This window comes from Tauraco erythrolophus, chromosome 12, assembly GCF_009769465.1.
Source record: "Tauraco erythrolophus isolate bTauEry1 chromosome 12, bTauEry1.pri, whole genome shotgun sequence".
NCBI lineage: Eukaryota > Metazoa > Chordata > Aves > Musophagiformes > Musophagidae > Tauraco > Tauraco erythrolophus.
Genome location: NC_141476.1, coordinates 16,124,998 through 16,143,062, shown reverse-complemented (window position 1 = coordinate 16,143,062; position 18,065 = coordinate 16,124,998). Strand labels below are relative to the sequence as shown.

The window sequence follows — 18,065 nt, the reverse complement described above, 5'->3', positions numbered from 1 at the left end:
CAGAAATCGTGAGATGAATCTGGAAAATACAAACCCTGGTAAAGACCGTATCTCCTGCTGGTTCTAGTCTGCTTCAGTCACAGGTCCTCATTTTGCAAATTTTCCTTGAGGTATTTAATCAATGTATTAATGATAAGGCATCTTTAAAATTATCCATTTTCATCACACTCTAAGAACTATTTCCCAAACCTATCAACTAATGAATTACTGGATTTTATTTCTTGTTCTTTTGGATAACTCTTATAGTATTGTCACCATGATTCTATGTCTGGAATGCAAGATCTGTGCTGGCCAAAAGATAAGCCAGGGAAGTGTGTCCAGCTTTGGGCTCAGCATCCTCTGGGCCAGGATCTCGTAAGCATCCCACAAGGCCCCACTACTACCACTGTTACTAATAAATATTATTCATATGAATTTCAACCAGGCAAATATGCTTCTACTTCCCTGCTATTGTACAGATCGTGATAACTGAGTCAGATGTGATAACAAAGTCACTAAAGTTACAGGGAATAAGCAAAGTCTCAAATAGTTTTGGGAAGGAATGTATCTAATCTTTCCTATTTAACTAGAGTACTGGTCCCAGACTGCTCCTTAGATGCCGTACCCTGGCCAGGACAAGAGAATGCAGCAATTCTGTTGAGAGTCGCATGTAACATACATGTGGTGCTACAGACATGCTCCTGCAACTGGGTTGTGTGGAGTGAATCTCTAAGAACTTACAGATTGTCAACCAGAGGCAACAGAGCAGCCCATAGTTTACCATGCTGGTATTCATCAAAGATAGAAACATTTGCCTTCATCTCCTGTGGTGATTATGGTGCAAGCCCAGAATGGGTTTCACAATGGCAAATGATTCACAGAAAGGAGATAGCAAAGATTACTCCAGTTTCCTAAGTATTTTTTTCTAGAAAATTTTTAGTGGCTTGTACAGTCAGAAATGAAAATGCTTCTGATTCTATCTGCTTGTCTTTCTACTAACTATCATGAATTCTTCGTCGTCTTTTTTTTCAACCTGGCACAAAATATAGAAATCTGTGTGAAAGAAATAGCTTTATTTGAGCTACAAAGTCTTTTACAACCTTAATTCTTCCATTTACTTTTCAGAGTGCTGCTGAGAGAGAGGCAGGAAATCCTCTGGCACAGCTGCAGAGCTATCGCCCCTACTTCCGCGAGTTAGACCTCGAAGTGTTCACTGTACTCCACTGTGGGCTGCTGACAAAGTCTGTCCTGGACACAGAGATGAATACAGAGGTGAATGGAACAGTGTAAAATCATACTGATAAGCCTTTGTGTAACTGTCTCTCCCAGAGGCCTTAGCCCTTTCTGTTCCATGAAAATGGAGAGAAGGTTGACGTTAAGGTGTATTGGTCCAGGGCTGTGAGCCAGGTACCAGGAGAGAATTTGCCCCCAGAGAAACCAAAGTGCTTCAAGGCATCTCTTGAGATGAAGAAGACTTCCCTGAGAACAGCAAGCATGTAGTGCAGCAATGTTAAAACCAAAGTAATAGAAATGTTGCATAAAAGGAAAAAAGATACGGTATAATATATAGACCTAATGGAAAGAAAGAAGCTTTAATATTGAACACCGCTAAGCTGTCGGATGTTAAACACTAAGAGGTGGCTTGCCTATTAAAAGGAACCTGTGACATTTGAGTAAAGCCCATGTTGCAAAAAGGCAAGTGTCTCAAGGCATCAGCAGGTCGGAAACTCAGCAGAAATGTGGGACTGCTGTCATGAATGTGTCATCAGTGGGCAGGGTCGTCTTTATCATCTGGGAGCTTACATAAAACTGCATTGCTACAGCTGTGGAAAGAAGCAGTGCTTAATGTTGTTACCCTCTTTGTAGGCAGGCCGGGTCCGTCTGGAGTCTAATCTTGGTAGGCTACAGTAAGATTCGTAAAATCTTACGAATTCGAAAAATCTTACGAAAAGGCCATGGCAGGCTGGAGTACAGCCCAGCCTGCTCCAAGGACAGCTGTCTCTGTGCATCCAGGTCACAGGCCAACTTGAAGACTGTTTCACAAGTCTCTTGGGCTATGTGGCATTATTTCAAATTACTTCTTCACTATTATTTAATCAGTGAATTTTGTGACTCTAGGGCTTAAATCTCTTTTTTGTCCTTAGGAGCTTATTTTCAATGTCAATGTACATAAATCAATTCTCTCTCAGTAGTTAAGTGTTGCCTCAGCTATGTTCAGAGCACCAGGTTTGCTTCATGCTTTGAGTAACCAGAACTTATGCCCCGTATCTGCAATGGGGGAGACATAAAGTATCTACCAAACAGGTCCCTGGCTGAGGTTAACTAAGCCAGGAGTCATAACTGGAAATGGAGGGGGTGAACTTGAGCTTCAAGGCGCTACAGCTACGTCTGCGTCCTGGGATTGACTGTTCTTGTAATTGCAGGCTCGTGAAGTTGTGCAGCTGGGGCCTGCTGAACTTTGCTTCCTTCTGGATGACCTGTGCTGGAAGCTGGAACATGTGCTGACCCCGGGCTCCACTAGGAGACTGCCCTTTCCAAAGGCAAGTACAGCAGCCATCAATGTGTCTAGACCTGGGCTGAGACAGAGCACAGCAGCAGCCTCCAGGCCTCTCCTGAGAGAGATGTTTTCCAGATTTATTTTCACCTAACAGTTAAATGGAAGTCTGACACCCAACTGTGTGTCAGAGCAGCACTTGCTTTTTCAGAAGAGACTTCTGTTCCACTTCCCTCGCTGAAGCGTTTGCAGCGTCTGGTTCTCTGCATGGCTTGAGAAAGAGTAAATAACTGGGAGAAAGCCTTGCAGCTTCAAAACTGAAGTGACACTTTTCTTAGCCCTCCCTGGGGAGACTGGCTCTGCAGCTCAGGTCGGGCAGGCCAGATAGCCGCCGCATCCAGCAGAAGCTGCTGCTTTTTCTGCGGTCTTTAGAAGAACACCCTGAGTGCAGTGACTCCTTGCATTCCTGGCTGATGCCTTCAGCAAGAAAGTAAACGTGTGGCTCTCTGCATTAAACTATGAGGAATTCACTGCAACCTGATGGACTCCATCGTATTCAGTGTTCTTTCTCCTTGTCTTTCTACCTACCTTAATTCCCAAGTGCAGAGACTGCCTTCTCTTAGTGTTTGGGTAAAATGTTGGGACTCTGTGATCTTAAAGGTTTTTTCCAACCTAAATGATTCTATGATTCTATAAAAGAGCTATGGGACACATCAGTTTTTTTCTTTTCATCAAATGTTGTCCACTTGTCTGAGTTGGTGCTGGTTGTTCAGCAGAAGCCAACTTTCTTACTCTGTGACCCCTCCCGACAGAGTGTATGACATCAGGAATTGCACTGCTCAGAAGCAGCCGAAGATATAGTGCTTGATGTGAAGTTATCCTCAAGTAAGGCTGATGAAGTGACTTTAATTTTTTGGGGTTTGCTGCAGGAAAGAGGCTACAAGGATATTGGCTTTTCCCACTTGTGTCAGAGATCCCCCAAGGAAGTTGCTACATGTGTAGTCAAGCTACTAAAGCCACTGTGTAATCACATGGAGAACATGCACAACTACTTCCAGGTCAGTGAGCAGCAATTTGACTCAAAAAACTCAAGTTTTGTCACCTCTAAAGGTATTTTTAGTTTTGTTTGTGGGAAAGAGAGCTGCTTTGTTTTCTTCATTTTTTTTAAGCATGGGATTTATGCAAATGGATTGTTGTGCCATTATCTTTCCTTGGAATAGTGTTTAATTAATTATTTGTTCTGTATTAAAGGCAGTTATACAAAATCAAGGTGTGGAAGATGAACCAAGAGTGAACATCCAGGAGCACCAGCTGATGTCCTCTTGTTACCAACAGCTGTTACTAACTTTTCGCTCACTATTTGCTTGGTGAGTTTAAACCAAAAAGTATATAGTCACCTAAGCAAAGTCCGTGTATTGCTTCCTCCTCTTGTTCCTTTTCTTCTAAGTGTTTGTGCCCAGCAAACGGCCTGTCAGCCATGCAGAACAGCACACTGCAGTGGTTGGAGACTTTTAAGCACTTTATAGTGATGTCAAGCTTCCTTGCCTGATCCCGAGCTGAAATAAAAGTAGGTGATGAAGCACTGAACTGGGTAGAATACAATGTGCTTTTGGATCAAGACCAGCATTGAGTGGCATACTGGCATACCTAGCTGTGCAACTCCCATTCTGCCTAGGGATCTTGGAATTTCTTACCCAGTAAGTCCCCTCATCCTTTGCTAAATTGTCACTGCATGAATCCTGAGCAATGAAAGAATTTCTTTTGCCAATGGGAAAGGATGAACGTGTACTTCATTGACAAAAGCCTGTGCTGCCGATGCACTCAAACTGGATTGATAAATGTCAAACTCAGAAATGCTTGTGCAGCCTGGATTTGACCTCTGCATCTGCTAATATAATCCAGGATAGCCTCATAGAACTTTTTTCTGAACCCTAATTTAGATTTGTGTGTGTAAAGTGTTTTACCTTTGCTGTACTTCAAAAACAGTAGTAAGTGTGTAAAAAGTGTATGAGATCTGAGGTCTGCCTCTCCTGTTCACCACTACTGGAGCCTCAGGGACCCTGATCCACTCCTGACTATTCCTGGATTTGTCATTTTCTGATTGGCCAGTAGGAATGTTGGTTGTTCCTGAGTCTACCTGTCTTGTAAACCAGAGAACCTGGTCCACTTTGTAACCACAGGCAGCTCAAGATCAGTTTTGCTGCTCAGTTTGGATAGAGAGTAACATAATTCTGTTTTGCTGTAGGTCAGGCAGACGTGTATTGGGGTGAGCTGTCCAGCCATTTAAGTTCAACAGCCAAATTACAACTCCTTTTACGTATATTTAGTCAAGCCCTCATATATTACCAATTGTTAATTAACTCGTGTGTTAAAGGTGCACTTGAGGATTTCCGTTACCAAGTCCATGTATTCAGTCTATAGATCTAGAATGTGGATGTGTTTGAGCATTTTCAGAATGCACATCCTCACTGAATGATTTCACAGACACCGGTAGTTCGAAGAATTAAAGAAGATCTCTACAGTTTTCCTCCCTGTTAGGCTCTTACCTGTTGTTCAAGAGGTGATCAGTGACTACCACTGCACTTGCACAGCAACTGTCATTACAGATCCTCTTTTTTTCAGGTCAGCATAGCATTGGTTTAGTATAGATGGACCTCCACTTATGTGAAATGCCACGTCCCCATTGAGCCAGGTCTGCAATCTAACTGAGAAGTTAATATTGTGTGTGCACAAGGTTTTCCATTCCCATTCAGTTTTTTGTGTCCCCCTATAACTTTCATATTGCAGGGCTCTTCTTGCATATCCAGCTTTTTTATTTTCAAAAGTATGCTCAGATATGCTTCTGCATCTGATAACTCTCTTCCTTCTAGCCTGATGATGAACTGGATTTTTTTTTCCTCCCCCTCAGGAACGGTTTTTCTCAGCATGAAAACACTGACTTGCTAAGGTCAGCTCTCCAGGTGCTTGCAGACAGGCTAAAGCCAGGAGAGACAGAGTTTCTTCTTCTTGAGGAGCTGATAAGGTAGAGTCAATATTTCCCAAGCTCTGAAAGGGATGAATTTCAAGCAGTTTTCCCTGTTTTGTGTGGTAATTATGGGTAAACGTGTGTTGGGGAGCTCTCATAGAGACCACACCAGCTTCTAAGAGAGCTTTGTATTTAATTGAATGGCAGTGCAGTCAACCTAATGAAAATGAACTACTGGATTATAAAATATGCATTGATCTATGGATCTTGTTCGCTTGTATGCTGTTTGAGACCAGGAGATTAGTAGCATTCACAGAAGGAATGAGTATGTTCTGCATAGTTAAAATGCCTACAAGAACACTAGGCAAAAGCAGTATATAAAGACATTTTTAGACTTACCTGCTAGTGGTTGACTACCCCTTCTTCAGCAGGGCATCACCAGAGACAAAGTGCTGGGCTCGGGAGAACTTGGATCTGAGATGGTCTAATACTTCTTTTTATTTATGTGTTTCTTGGAGATTACCCTATCCACATTGTTTTTACCTTTTCCCTTTCCTGTCATCCCCAGTGAGAGTTTTCACTACCTACTGAATTTCCAGCAGAGCGTTCCCACCTTCCACTGTGCATTCATCCTCACTCAGCTCCTGATTGCTGTCGCTGAGAAACCAATGGCTGGCTGGAAGAAAGAAAAAATGGGTAATGTGTGAAGCTCTAATCTCAGATTAGTTTTCATGCTGTCCTTTGCCTGTAAATCTTGGGTTCTGTCTCTGGAGTGCGTCTTTTGAAGGAGAGACTTCCCTGTGGTATTCTAGTAATCTCACTGGGTAAACATTCCTAGCTGTTAATAAAAGGAACAGCAGTAAATATACTGGAACCTCTTTGGTATTTGTTTTGCTGTGCCTCAGTCACATAAGGCAAACTCCAGCTCTTTTAGCTGGTGTTTTTAAAAATCAGAGCCTCACAGCTTTTAAGAGTTCTAAGAACAAGCCTGTGGTTCAATTCTGGTACCAGTTTAATCACTGGTTATGGAGGTGATCATAATCTGATGTGGCTTCCTTGTGTAAGTACAGATGTCTGTGACAGCTCACTTCCAAAACTTATGGAAATGAACTGCAAATACAGCTGTTACTTCAGGGCAGAGAGGAAAACCTGTAAGTTCTTAACCCCATGCAATGAACGTTTTCAATTAAGAGAGCTCTTCTCATGGATTAGGACCTGCTCTGTAAGAGGAACAGCAGGCAAGCAGATAAGGCATAGACATGCTTGCAGGGAATATACAAGAAAACTAGTTGGTCTCCACTTTGTCACACACTGAAGTGTGTGACACTTGAGGCAGTCACCTGAAGACTCCAGACAGTCACCTCTCTCAGCCATACCTTGTCATACTAAGACACCTCTAGAATTTGTCCTTCTCAGATCCCCATAGCCACTAAGAATTGTAAATTGAGGTTATTTTACTATTTCAAACAGTCTCACACTGGGAGAACTGCCCCCTGAGTGGGGCAAGGAATAACCACTCTTAATGAATAATTTCCTAGTTTTAAACATTTCTGCAGGAGACAAGCAGGTTTGTTAGCTGGTTGGTTTGATTTAAGAAATTTGTAAACTTTAAATGTGCCTGTTCACATTTATTATTATTGTGCTGTGACCAAAAAGTCAAGTGACTTGTCTTTGGAATTCCAGTTGAAGAAATGGATGCTCTAAGGGCTGCATGTTGCCTAACTAAAACCAAACAGTTGGTACACTGTCGGAGCTACCAAAAAAATAAAGTTTAACATAAGTTTGTCAGGGAGAAATGGCCAGAGATGGACTGCGGTTCAGATGTGAACAGGTATTCCAGACAGGAACACACTGCATGTGCATATATTTTGTTGTTATGACGTATGTCCTTGTGGCCTTACTGCTCTTTAGGGGAAATGCATTCTGGCTTACCAAAGTTCAGTCATATCGAGGGGTAGCAATATTGTGATCTTTCAAAAAGCCATTTGGACACACTGCCTTTTTATGGAAGAAGGAAATTGCCTTGGATTCTTCCTTCAGTAAGTTATCCCTTATCTTTTACAGCTTCACTAGCAAAGCAGTTCCTCTGCCAGTCGTGGGTGAAGCCCGGTGGAGACCGAGAGAAGGGCAGCCAGTTCAACAGTGCGCTGCACACTCTGCTCTGGTAAGGCTCAAGCCGTTGGCTCAAGCGTGCGGAGACACTCTTTTTCTAACAATTACTGTTGCTGCAGAGGAATGACCCCTCTTAGCCACAACCCTCCTACTTAAACAGTTTGGCCTAAAGCAGTTTCTGCAGCATTGAAAGACAGTGAGTGACAGGAAGAATCCTGTTAGCTGTTGGCCACAGAAGCGTGTTTAGAGCTCGTGTTTGTTCGACTGTAGCTTGTTGGTGTACATCATCACATCTGTACCTGTGTGCATGCGTACGTACACACACCAAAGTGTCTGGTTTAGTTTTCACTAAACTGAAAGCAAATCAGCTCTCACTGAAGTTAAGGAGAGTGGGACTGAGTATTAGGTGAAATACACAGAATCACAGAATGGTTGTCTGGAAGTCACCTTGTTCCAACTCCCCTGCCCTAGCAGGGTGACCTAGAGCAGGCTGCTGGGGACCATGCTGGGCACAACGCTCTAAGCTTGGCTGTTCAGCCAGTTTTCCATCCACCTCACTGTCTGCTCATCCAGCCCATACTGCAACAGCTACTCTGAGAATCTTACAGGAGACAGTGTTGAAAGCCTTGCAAGTCAAGGTAGACCATATCCATTACTCTCCCTTTGTCTACAAGCCAGTCCTTTCATTGAAGGTTACCAGGCTGATCAGACATGACTTCCCTTTGGTGAATCCATGATGAAAACTCCCGGTCACCTTCTCGTCCTTCATGTGCCTGGAAATGGTTTCCAGAATAGTTGTTCCACCACCTTCCTAGGGATTAAGGTGTGTCTGACTGGCCTGTAGTTCCCTGGGTCCTTCCTCCTGCCCTTTTTGAAGATAGGAGTGACATTTGCTTTCCTCCAGCCCTCGGGCACCTCTCCCAATCACCACGATCATTCAAAGATAATTGAAAGTAGCCTCACAAAGACATCAGCCACCTCCCACAGTGCTCAGGGTCTGTGGATTTATGTGTCCAGTTTGCTTAGCTATTTCCTAACCTGATCCTCTTCCACAAAGTCTTCCTTGCTCCAGACTTACCCCTGCTCTGAGACATGGGATTTCTGGAGGCCAGTTTTGCTAGCAAAGACTAAGGTGGTTAAGGCATTCATTCCCTTAACATGTACCTCAGCCTTTTCCATGTCCTGTGTCACCAGGCCTCTGCCCCATTCAGCAGTGGACCCACATTTTCACTAGTCTTCTGTTTACTCGTTATGTACGCAAAGAAGCTCTTCTTATTGCCTTTGACACCCCTTACCACATTCAACAGATTCAACTCCAGGAGGGCTTTGGCTTTACTGCCCACATCTCTGCATGCCTGGGTAGCGTCTTTATATTCCTCCCAGGATACCTGTCTCTGCTGCCACCTTCTGGACATTCCCTTTTTGTCTTAGAGTTTTGCCAGGAGCTCCTTGTTCATCCCTGCGGGCCTCCTGGCATTTTTGTTTGACTGTCTGCTCTTTGGGATGGGCTGTTCTTGAGTTTGGAGGAGGTGATCCTTGAATGTCAACCAGCTTTCTTCGACTCTTCTTCCCTCTAGGCCCCTGCCCTGTGGCAATAAGATCCACGAAGAGGCCAAAGTCTGCCCTCCTTAAGTCCAGGGTTATGATCTTGCTGTTTGTTCTACTCCCTGCTCTCAGGATCTTGAACTCCACCATCTCATAGTCACTGTAGTCCAGGCTGCCTTCAACCTTTCCATCCTCAGAGCCCTTCCTTCTTTTCAAGTGTGAGGTCCAGCAGAGCACCTCTCCTTATCAGCTCATCTGTCACTTGTGTCAGGAAATTGTCATTGATGCTCTCCAGGAACCTCCTGGATTGCTTACGCCCTGCTATATTGTCCTTCCAGCAGGTATCATGGTGGTTAGTCCCCCATGAGGACCAGGGCTTGCAAACATGGGGCTACTTCTAGCTGTCTGTAGAAGGCTTCATTTACTTGTTCCTGATCCAGGTGGCCTATTGCACACCCCCGCCTACAATGTCACCCATATTGGTTGGCTCTTTCATCCTTACCCATAAGCTCTCACTTGGCTCATCACCCATCCTCAGGCAGAGCTCCATGCATTCCAGCCATTTTCTCACATAAAGGGCAACTCCATGTCCTCCTCTTCCTGGCCTGTCTTTCCTAAGTACAAGGATGAAGAAATACTAAATCCAAGTTTGTTTCAGATCACAGTAGCTTTTAATGACATTATTGTGACAGTTCTAATTATTGCTTCAGATTTCCTACATATCATTGCCTTTGGCATAAGAATGAGCTTAACAATTTTAGGCCACGTGTTGCAGGTAGAGCAGTGTTCAAGAATTTTATGTGTTATTCTACACAATTTTTACTGATTAACTAAGTTGGTTTTGGATTTAGTGTCTACCTGGAGCACACAGATAACATCTTGAAAGCTATAGAAGAAATCTCCAGTGTCGGTGTTCCTGAACTGATCGACTCTGCCAAAGACGGATATTCTTCTACTTATCCGACACTAAGCAGGTAATTATCTTGATAGAGACTTTGAGTTTCATGAGATGCACATGGCAACTTTGCTTTTTAATATTTAATTTTCTTATTTTGTGGTCTGTTATGGTTTCATGTTAGTACTTCTGTGGACTACTGTGGGCATGTGTAAATATTCTTTGGCAGTACCTGACAAGTCAGTATACAGTTAGCTTTGTGTCAAGGTGGAATGGCCTCGTGCATTAACAGTGTTGAGTTTATTATTTGTGCGCCATTTTAGTTGGAGAATGAACTGCTGTCTGTCGTCAGCTGTGTTGCCTCTTTCTGTGCCGCTCTGGTGGTACAAAGCACTCTGAAAGTCGGCCTCAGAGGCCTGGGGTGGCCGTAGGCAATTCTGGGCTGGTACGCAGTGTGCAAAAGGACACTCACAGTGTTTCTGCTCCTACCACGGGAATTTGGAAGCACGATTTATGGAGGGATGGCCAAAGTTCCTGCACTTTGGAACTACCAAAATCATCTTGTGCTGACAGCCACAAACCTTTTGCTGTGCATCCCCCAGAGCTGCAAAGAAGTGGGTGCTGTCTATGTGTGGTTCATACTGGGGAAGTGGTAGTGACTTCCCAGGATTCTCCATCTGTCTGGGTGATGAGGCTGGGCTAGATGTGCTTGTGAGTCCTAGGGTTGATCTCCTGTGATTTCCTATTGAGAAGGATGCCCAGCTGGGTAACCTTCAAATTTTCCACATTGTTCTGGGGACAAGAAGCCTATCTAGATGCTCAGGGCTGGCTTTTAGTTTTGCTTTCACTTCCTCCACAGGCAAACGTTCCCGGTTTTCTTCAGAGTAATGATGGCTCAGCTAGAGAGTTCAGTGAAAAGCATCCCAGCTGGGAAACCATCAGACTCAAGTGAGGTAGGAAAAAAATGCACTGGACTCTATGAGGGGAATAAGACATAAGTTAAACTGTACAGTACAATGAAAACATGTCAATTGGAAAGGAATCTACTTCTGAGCTTTGTCTAGGAAATTTAGTCAGACAGCTTCATTCATCAGCCAAAACTGATATACAGAATAACATATAAGTAGCATCCTTTTTTTTCTGGTTTGTGGCACGTCAAAATTGAGTAAATCCAGCAGAAGCAGAAAACGGGTAGTAATCAGCAAAATACTAAGCTGTCCGCACACGTGTGCGGGATCACAAAGTTATTTTGCAAGCAAAAGCTGCTCTGAGAGCAAGGAAGTGTGTAAACTCTTAGCGTTTTAAGCCACGTGGGCACTGATCAGGCTGGAATTGCCATTAAATGGTTTTGCTCTGATAAATCTGCCTGTGGTGAAGCTTTGTTCCTCTGTCTTCAACAACCACAATGCTTTGGATACAGAAAATGCTCAGAGAGTGTCCAGTGAGGTGAGAGGAAGTACACCATCTTGGGTTATTGTCCCCTTCCATCCTGTTAGGTGCAACTGGAGAAGCTGCTGCGGTGGAACATTGCCGTGCGGAATTTCCATATCCTCGTTAACTTGGTCAAGGTGAGGTTCTGGTTGTTTGTCTGGCTTTACTTTCAGATTCCCAGCAAAGCCCAGTGTACGCACATTCATGAGCACAAGGGAAAAACATGAAGTATGGCTGACTAGTGGAACAACCTGGAGGTGGTAAACAAAGCCAGTTATAATCTGTGTGTAAGGGTTTCCATTTTGCTTTCACTTCAGTTCTGCTTAATTCTTACAGCCTGCACATCTTACTAACATAATTCTCACACAAATAATAAATCTGCACAAAGACAGAATGATGTAAGGAAGAGCTGAAAAAGGACTGAACGAACACCCCGTTTCCCTAGTACAGTGTTTTGTGTCTGACAGAGTCCACTGCCAGATGTGGAAAAGGCAGATGGGAGAAACTCTTCGGGTAGATCTGGAGTAACGTCTGACAGAAGGAAACATTCTCCTGATGTGCTCAGCTGAAGGCAGGCTAATACTCTGAACAGGAGGCTTGGATTCCTGTCTGTAACCTGCATTTTATCAGATAGCTTCACTTTCTCTTATGGTAACATGCGATCTTCCTTTGAATCTTGCTGAAATTCATGTCATCCTGCGGTGATGAACTCCAGAGGCCAGCCCCACTGAATGAAATGTTCCCTTCCATCATATCTGAAGTGATGATTGGCAAGTCCAGATTTTTCAAGGTTTATGAGCTCTGGTGAATTGAGCTGGATTCTTCTATATAGCAGCATTCACTGGAGCCCTACCTGTGCTCCAGATGCCTTTTGAGAGCATAAAGGGCACAGCTGGACCAGCTAGTTCTGTTTCGCAATCCATATCAGCACCAGGGTGCCTTCACAGCTCTCACTCACATCTGTGTGCAATGCCAGTTAAAACATTCACTAATTAGTTATAGAATTGGGATCACTGGCAAAAATATATACACAAATGTGTACCAGAAGAAAGCCTTTGAGAGAGCTGAGACCATCTGTTCTGTTTCTTTGTTTGCTGTTGGACCACAGCTGTGTGTGACCTGTGCAGTGACACCTGGTGTCTTTTGCCAGCTGGCACCATTAATGTAATAGCTTCATTATTTCCTCCAAAATACATTATTTTGCACATCTCAGTTTTGCTTCATCGGTTTTGTGGTTACTTTCCATCAGCTGGACTTGAGTCTGTTGGGCCCCGAACTATTAAGAACATCAGATTCGTCGAGATAATTTTGTGCCATCTGCAAAAGGTGCACCTTAGGTCACCAAATAGCCATCCTGCCAACTACTTCCACCTGACAACCACTAAATTTCATGTTCCCTGTTAAAACTTGAGCATGGATGTTGCCTTAGGGCAGGTTTCACACTTTAATGAAGGGTATGTAATGAAGGGCTATTTTTAATTGGCTGCTGTGCTTACATTGCTTCGTTTAGACTTGTGGACTGATCTGGCTCTCTTTTTTCCTCTCGCCCAAGTAGGTATTTGACAGCAGGTCTGTACTCACCATCTGCCTGAAGGTAAGCAAGAATTCCAAATAACTGAAAAGAGCAGTTTAAGTAACAGCTCCCTTGAATCATTGCCTCGGGTGGAGTAGAGTGGTTACTGAATTCTCTGGAAGAAGCAGATACTGTTTCTTGTACCTTTAACTGTCTTCTGCTAGTCCTCCTCATATGGCTGGACCAGAGCGAACTTACTGCAATGGGCACGACTACTGACTTTGGACCCTTTCCCGTTGTACTCCAACTGAGAGGAGACAACACAGCAGACAGGTCTCTCTTGGAGCCCAGAAGGATCGTGTGTCCCTCTGCAACTCTCCCTTTTCTGGCTAGGACTCATATATATGCATAGTGATTCTGACACTTTGTGTTTGGTTCAGTCATGTTCCCAATTTGATAGTGAATGAAACCAGAGATAGATGCAATGATGAGACCTTGTCCTTCCAGCCTCGATTCGCAGTGATGCTGTATATTCCAGTACAGCCTTCCCATAAATAGAGTCTTTTACTAAGCAAGAACAGTTTCTGGAGTAGCTTGAAAGAATGTATCATTATCATGGCTGACTTTGTGATGGTTCTTTGAAAAGGAATTTAATTTGCCTTCTGATACATTTATTATTCTTTTATAGTACGGCCGTCTCTTTGTAGAAGCATTTCTGAAGCTCGCCATGCCTCTCCTGGACTACAGCTTTAAAAAGCACAGGGTAAGCCTTTTGGAGACAGAACTGTCTGGAACCAGTTGGGAAACATGACCGATGCTTGCTAGAAGGAGATTTCTGTCTCTGATCACGTGTTGGCATGACACTTAATGACACACGCGTCTAATGTCTCCAGCTGTGCTCTGCCCTCTTTACTTGCTTGCCCATCCAGTGCTCTCAGCAAACAGATCACTGCTACCCAACCTGCCATCACTCTCTGGCTGGATGGCTTCACTGTTAGCAAAGGAAGCCCTTTCAACATCCACCTCCTTCCAAAGCCGTTACCACAAAGGTAGTGCTCACAGAGTAGGAAACTCACGTGAGCAGACAGGTTGGTGAGGGCTTGTGGTCCAGAGGGACAGTGTCATTGGTGTCTTTGCAGTCATTCTTGGAACTCTAAGCAGGACAACATGCATGAGTGCAGAGGGACAGACCAACCTTGCTGCACTACATGACAAGCAGGAACAGTTCGTTTATTCCCTCTGCTTTGTTCCCCCAGCTTTGCCAGTGAGACTCGTTCTTTGGCTTAGTCTTCACAACTTGTCTCTCTAACAGATAACTCCTTTCTATTGCAAATGTAGTATCTGTTCTCGTGGATGTTTGAGGGAATGAGGTTATCAAACAGATATCTAGTCATTGCCACTGGACGATAGAAAGTGCCACGTAATTTGCTCAGTAGACAAGATTGATATCCAGAGTTTGTCTTGGATGTGTTTCAAATACCCCAACCTAGCAGTATGTTTTATACTTTTCCTCTGGTTCCCTTATTTCAGAAGATGGTACTCAAGGCAAGATGTGACAAGGTTGTCTTGATTTTGATTGCCCCACTTTCACTGATAAATGTTCATTCCAAACTGATTCAAAATCAGTTTCAGTTCAAAAGCCTTATGACATGGTCATACTTTTATTGCCAGTTACTTTACATATATGCACAGTGCAAGTCTCCTGTGGCTTCATCTCGTTTGCCTGAATGTGTGTCGTATTTCCATCCATAACCCTCTGAAAAGATTGCTAGGACTAATACTATTTCATTATTCTTATTTCCCTTATGGAAAAATCTTTTGAGAATGATTTGCTGGTCTACTTATTTATTGCAGGATGATGTGCAGAGTTTGCTGAAAACCTTGCAGCTGAGTACCAGACAACTTCATCACATGTGTGGCCATTCCAAGGTAAGATAAGTTCTAATTGCAGCACAAACTCCTGTCCTAAAAATGATTTATTTCCCTTACACTGCTTTTCCAGGGCATAGGCAGGTTGTAGTTGCAGGCTTCCAGCAATGTCTGTACAAGCAAAAACTCTGAGAGGAGGAGAAATAGCCTTGATTAATGGCCCAAAATTTGAAGTATTTGATCTGGAAGTGGCTGACTGCAATGTCAGTGTACTCTTTTTTTTAGGACAGAGGTTCTTGACATCTTCAGTTGTTGGCATTTATAAGAGTGTTTCTGAGGACACGAGCTGAGACCTTAGAGACCTTGCATAAAGTACAGTTGCGAGATTGATGACATGGGAACGAAGCTTTGGCAAAAATCAACAGCCTTGTGAGTCAGAAGAATCAGCGACAGGAGGCGGACAAGGGAAAAACCTTCCTCAAATTCCTCTTGAGGTGCCTTTTTGGCATCGTCTCTTCGATACTAGTGAAGAGGGCAAAGGGAGGGCAGGAAGCTGGTAACGTGCAAGCAGTCTGCCAGTCTCTCTGTAGGAGACTAGGGGCAGGAAGGAAGGAGAGGGTTAGCACCCTGCTTACAGTGTGGAGAGCCAGCGCTTGTCACTAGGGAGAATCACATGGGAAAAGGCAGTTAGAAAGAACTTCAAGGGCGCTGCCTTCTTCCTGTTAGAGTCCTAAGAGGTTCAAGAACACATGTCTGAGAAAGGAGCTTTGCCAAAGTAGTTGAAGGGAGAAAGCCAGCTATTAGCATGGCTCCCAAGTTGGATTTGCCACCAATTTAGTTCAGAGCTGGCATCAGGAGCATAAAAGTCTAGCTGGAGATCGGAACATGCCATTACAGCTATCAGCATAGAGAAGAATTGGCAGCTGTGACTGCTGCACTGTCATTGCAGTGGCTTATTCAACACTTTTCTCATTTTTTTCTTCTCTGTGCTTGGGAATTCAGCAATTTCCTGACACAAAACTCCCTGCAGCATTAGCGTGCAGCGTCTGGCTGTCAGCAGGTAGCTATCGCCCTTCCTAGGCAGATAGTTTCACAGTTTGGACACTTGCAGCATTGCTTTTTGCTTTGAACTGGAACGGTGTGATTGTCCATTGCTGACCTTCATGGATAACTCTGCTGTTGCACCAAAGATAACTTGTAGGTGGGTCAGACTTACCCAAACATAATCAATTGCACACAGCAGCAGCAATGCAGCTTCCAGACACTCATATGGAGCAAGCTGTGGCTGCTGTGAGCAAGGTGGCAGCAGAGTGAGATCTGTGTGTGAAGAGCTGTGCATTGTTCTTGGAGAAGAGAGCAAGTGACACCAGTCTGTTGCTGCCTTGATGGAGCAAATGAAAAGCAAATTCCTAAAATAATTCCCCAAGAGTCAGCAGAATTCATCTGACTTCATAGAGGAGTTACTAGCCTCTCTCCAAGGTTTGTGGGAAAAGCTGAGGCTCCTATTTTTATCCAGAATGGATATGGCTGTTTGGATTGTTGCAAAGGATCATTTTGCTGCTTTAGACAAAATGCATATCTGGGTTTTATTTTTTAACAAAAGGTATAAAAGCATTTGGCCAAGAAACGACATAATCCGGGCAAGCTTTGTGGGGATCATGTCCCGTCCTTCCCACCTGTATAGCCAATGGCTTTTTGAGTAGCCAGAGTTTTTAGGCAGGAATCAATCCTAGTCATGTTTTACTGTTTGATATTTAGATCCGCCAAGACATTGGACTGACCAACCATGTGCCTTTGTTGAAGAAGTCTCTGGAACAATTTGTGTACCGAGTGAAGGCAATGCTGGCATTCAACCACTGCCAGGAGGCGTTCTGGGTGGGCATCCTGAAAAATCGGGATCTTCAGGTGAGAATCACCGAAATGCCTGGGGTGATTAGAACCTGGGCAAGGACAACGTTCATTCATCTTGCCCAGACAACTGTCACTCTGCCCGTGTGTGTGGGCAGAGCTAAAAGGCCAAATTCAGTGTGGCCATATTAGTCATGTCTAGCACAGCAGCAAAGTGTTTTATTTCAAGGTTAAGGGCTGCACGCCTGGGGGCTTCCTTGCAGTGAGGTTCTCCAGCTTTTGTTGTTTGCCATGAATGGGTAAAGGGGGATCCTTCCTCGTCTGGGTGGCAAGAGCTACACACAGAGAAGGGAAGAGGTGAAGGTTATTGGAACACCTCTTCACGCTTTCTTTTGTGCGTGGCTTTAATAGAAGCCAATTCTGGCTGTTTTCTTCATTTTTTCACTGTAGAATCAGGACAGCGGCAACAAAAACTGCTTGTTACTCAAAACCCGTTTATTTAGGATGGTAATGCAATGTTCTCCCGCTCCATCCTGGCACGCTTTGGCTGCTTCGCGCACGCTCAGCACAGGTCTTTTGTGTTCGACTTAGGGAGAAGAGATTTTGTCTCAAGCCACTGAAGAGCGGGACTCGGATCCGGAGGACTCCGCGGAAAGCCCTGCGGAGGTACGGCCGCACCCGCGGGGCTGCCTCCCGCTGCGGGCGGCCCGGCCCTGCCGCTGGCGGAAACCCGGGCTGTAACGCAACGGCGGGACGGGAGGGGAGCGGAGCGGAGCGGGCAGCTGTGGCTCTGACGGCGGCGTCCCCCGCAGGAGCCGAGCGGCAGCAGCACGGACGCCAGCGACGAGGACGGCGCGGGCGGGCCCGGCCCCGCGCCCCGGGAGCCCTGAGCCGGCGGGCGGCGGCGGGCGGGGCCGGAGGCGGCTCCGCCCGGCGGCGGGCGGGGCGGGGGGGGTGTGGTGTGTGCGGCTGCGTGCCCCGCGCAGGCGCGGTGGGCGGCGGGGGCGGCCATGTCGGTGCAGGAGGACCCGGTGCAGCGGGAGATCCACCAGGACTGGGCCAACCGCGAGTACATCGAGGTGATCACCAGCTCCATCAAGAAGATCGCGGACTTCCTCAACTCCTTCGGTGAGGGCGCCGGGGCGGCGGGGGCGGGGGGTGGGCGCGGGCGCCCGCGGTGTCTCACTGCCGCCTCCCCGCAGACATGTCGTGCCGGTCCCGGCTGGCCACCCTCAACGAGAAGCTGACGGCGCTCGAGCGCAGGATCGAGTACATCGAGGCCCGGGTGAGCGGCGGGGCGGGGCGGGCGGGGCGCGGGCCGGGCCGGGCCCGGGGCCGCCTTGGCTGAGGCCTCTCCTCTCCCGGCAGGTCACCAAGGGCGAGACGCTGACGTAGGCCCGGGGCGGCCCCGGGA

At 45.5% G+C, this 18,065-nt stretch overlaps 2 protein-coding genes across 2 annotated transcripts in view; both read left to right on the top strand.

The window, feature by feature from the left end:
• Positions 1-17,541, top strand: part of FANCD2 (FA complementation group D2) — a 49,691-nt gene extending 32,150 nt beyond the window's left edge. The window contains exons 28-43 of the mRNA XM_086618849.1: positions 1,105-1,251; positions 2,403-2,519; positions 3,403-3,531; positions 3,725-3,840; positions 5,382-5,495; positions 6,007-6,134; positions 7,503-7,602; positions 9,947-10,069; positions 10,850-10,943; positions 11,487-11,558; positions 12,977-13,015; positions 13,623-13,697; positions 14,789-14,863; positions 16,562-16,708; positions 17,243-17,317; positions 17,464-17,541. Of these exons, the coding sequence (XP_086474975.1) occupies positions 1,105-1,251; positions 2,403-2,519; positions 3,403-3,531; positions 3,725-3,840; positions 5,382-5,495; positions 6,007-6,134; positions 7,503-7,602; positions 9,947-10,069; positions 10,850-10,943; positions 11,487-11,558; positions 12,977-13,015; positions 13,623-13,697; positions 14,789-14,863; positions 16,562-16,708; positions 17,243-17,317; positions 17,464-17,541 (1,629 nt within the window). The remainder of the gene's footprint in view (positions 1-1,104; positions 1,252-2,402; positions 2,520-3,402; positions 3,532-3,724; positions 3,841-5,381; positions 5,496-6,006; positions 6,135-7,502; positions 7,603-9,946; positions 10,070-10,849; positions 10,944-11,486; positions 11,559-12,976; positions 13,016-13,622; positions 13,698-14,788; positions 14,864-16,561; positions 16,709-17,242; positions 17,318-17,463) is intronic.
• Positions 17,542-17,640: 99 nt separating this feature from the next.
• On the top strand, positions 17,641-18,065 carry BRK1 (BRICK1 subunit of SCAR/WAVE actin nucleating complex). Its single transcript, XM_086619098.1, has 3 exons — positions 17,641-17,779; positions 17,854-17,936; positions 18,020-18,065. The coding sequence occupies exons 1-3, from the start codon at positions 17,662-17,664 to the stop codon at positions 18,044-18,046; spliced, it is 228 nt and encodes a 75-aa protein (XP_086475224.1). The 5' UTR covers positions 17,641-17,661; the 3' UTR covers positions 18,047-18,065.

What these genes read in the sequence shown, in the direction of transcription:
- BRK1 (XM_086619098.1), top strand. Translation starts at nt 17,662, where the DNA reads ATGTCGGTGCAGGAGGACCCGGTGCAGCGGGAGATCCACCAGGACTGG. An exon ending in GGACTTCCTCAACTCCTTCG is followed by an intron (nt 17,780 to 17,853) that starts GTGAGGGCGCCG and finishes GCCTCCCCGCAG; the next exon opens with ACATGTCGTGCCGGTCCCGG. An exon ending in TCGAGTACATCGAGGCCCGG is followed by an intron (nt 17,937 to 18,019) that starts GTGAGCGGCGGG and finishes CTCTCCCGGCAG; the next exon opens with GTCACCAAGGGCGAGACGCT.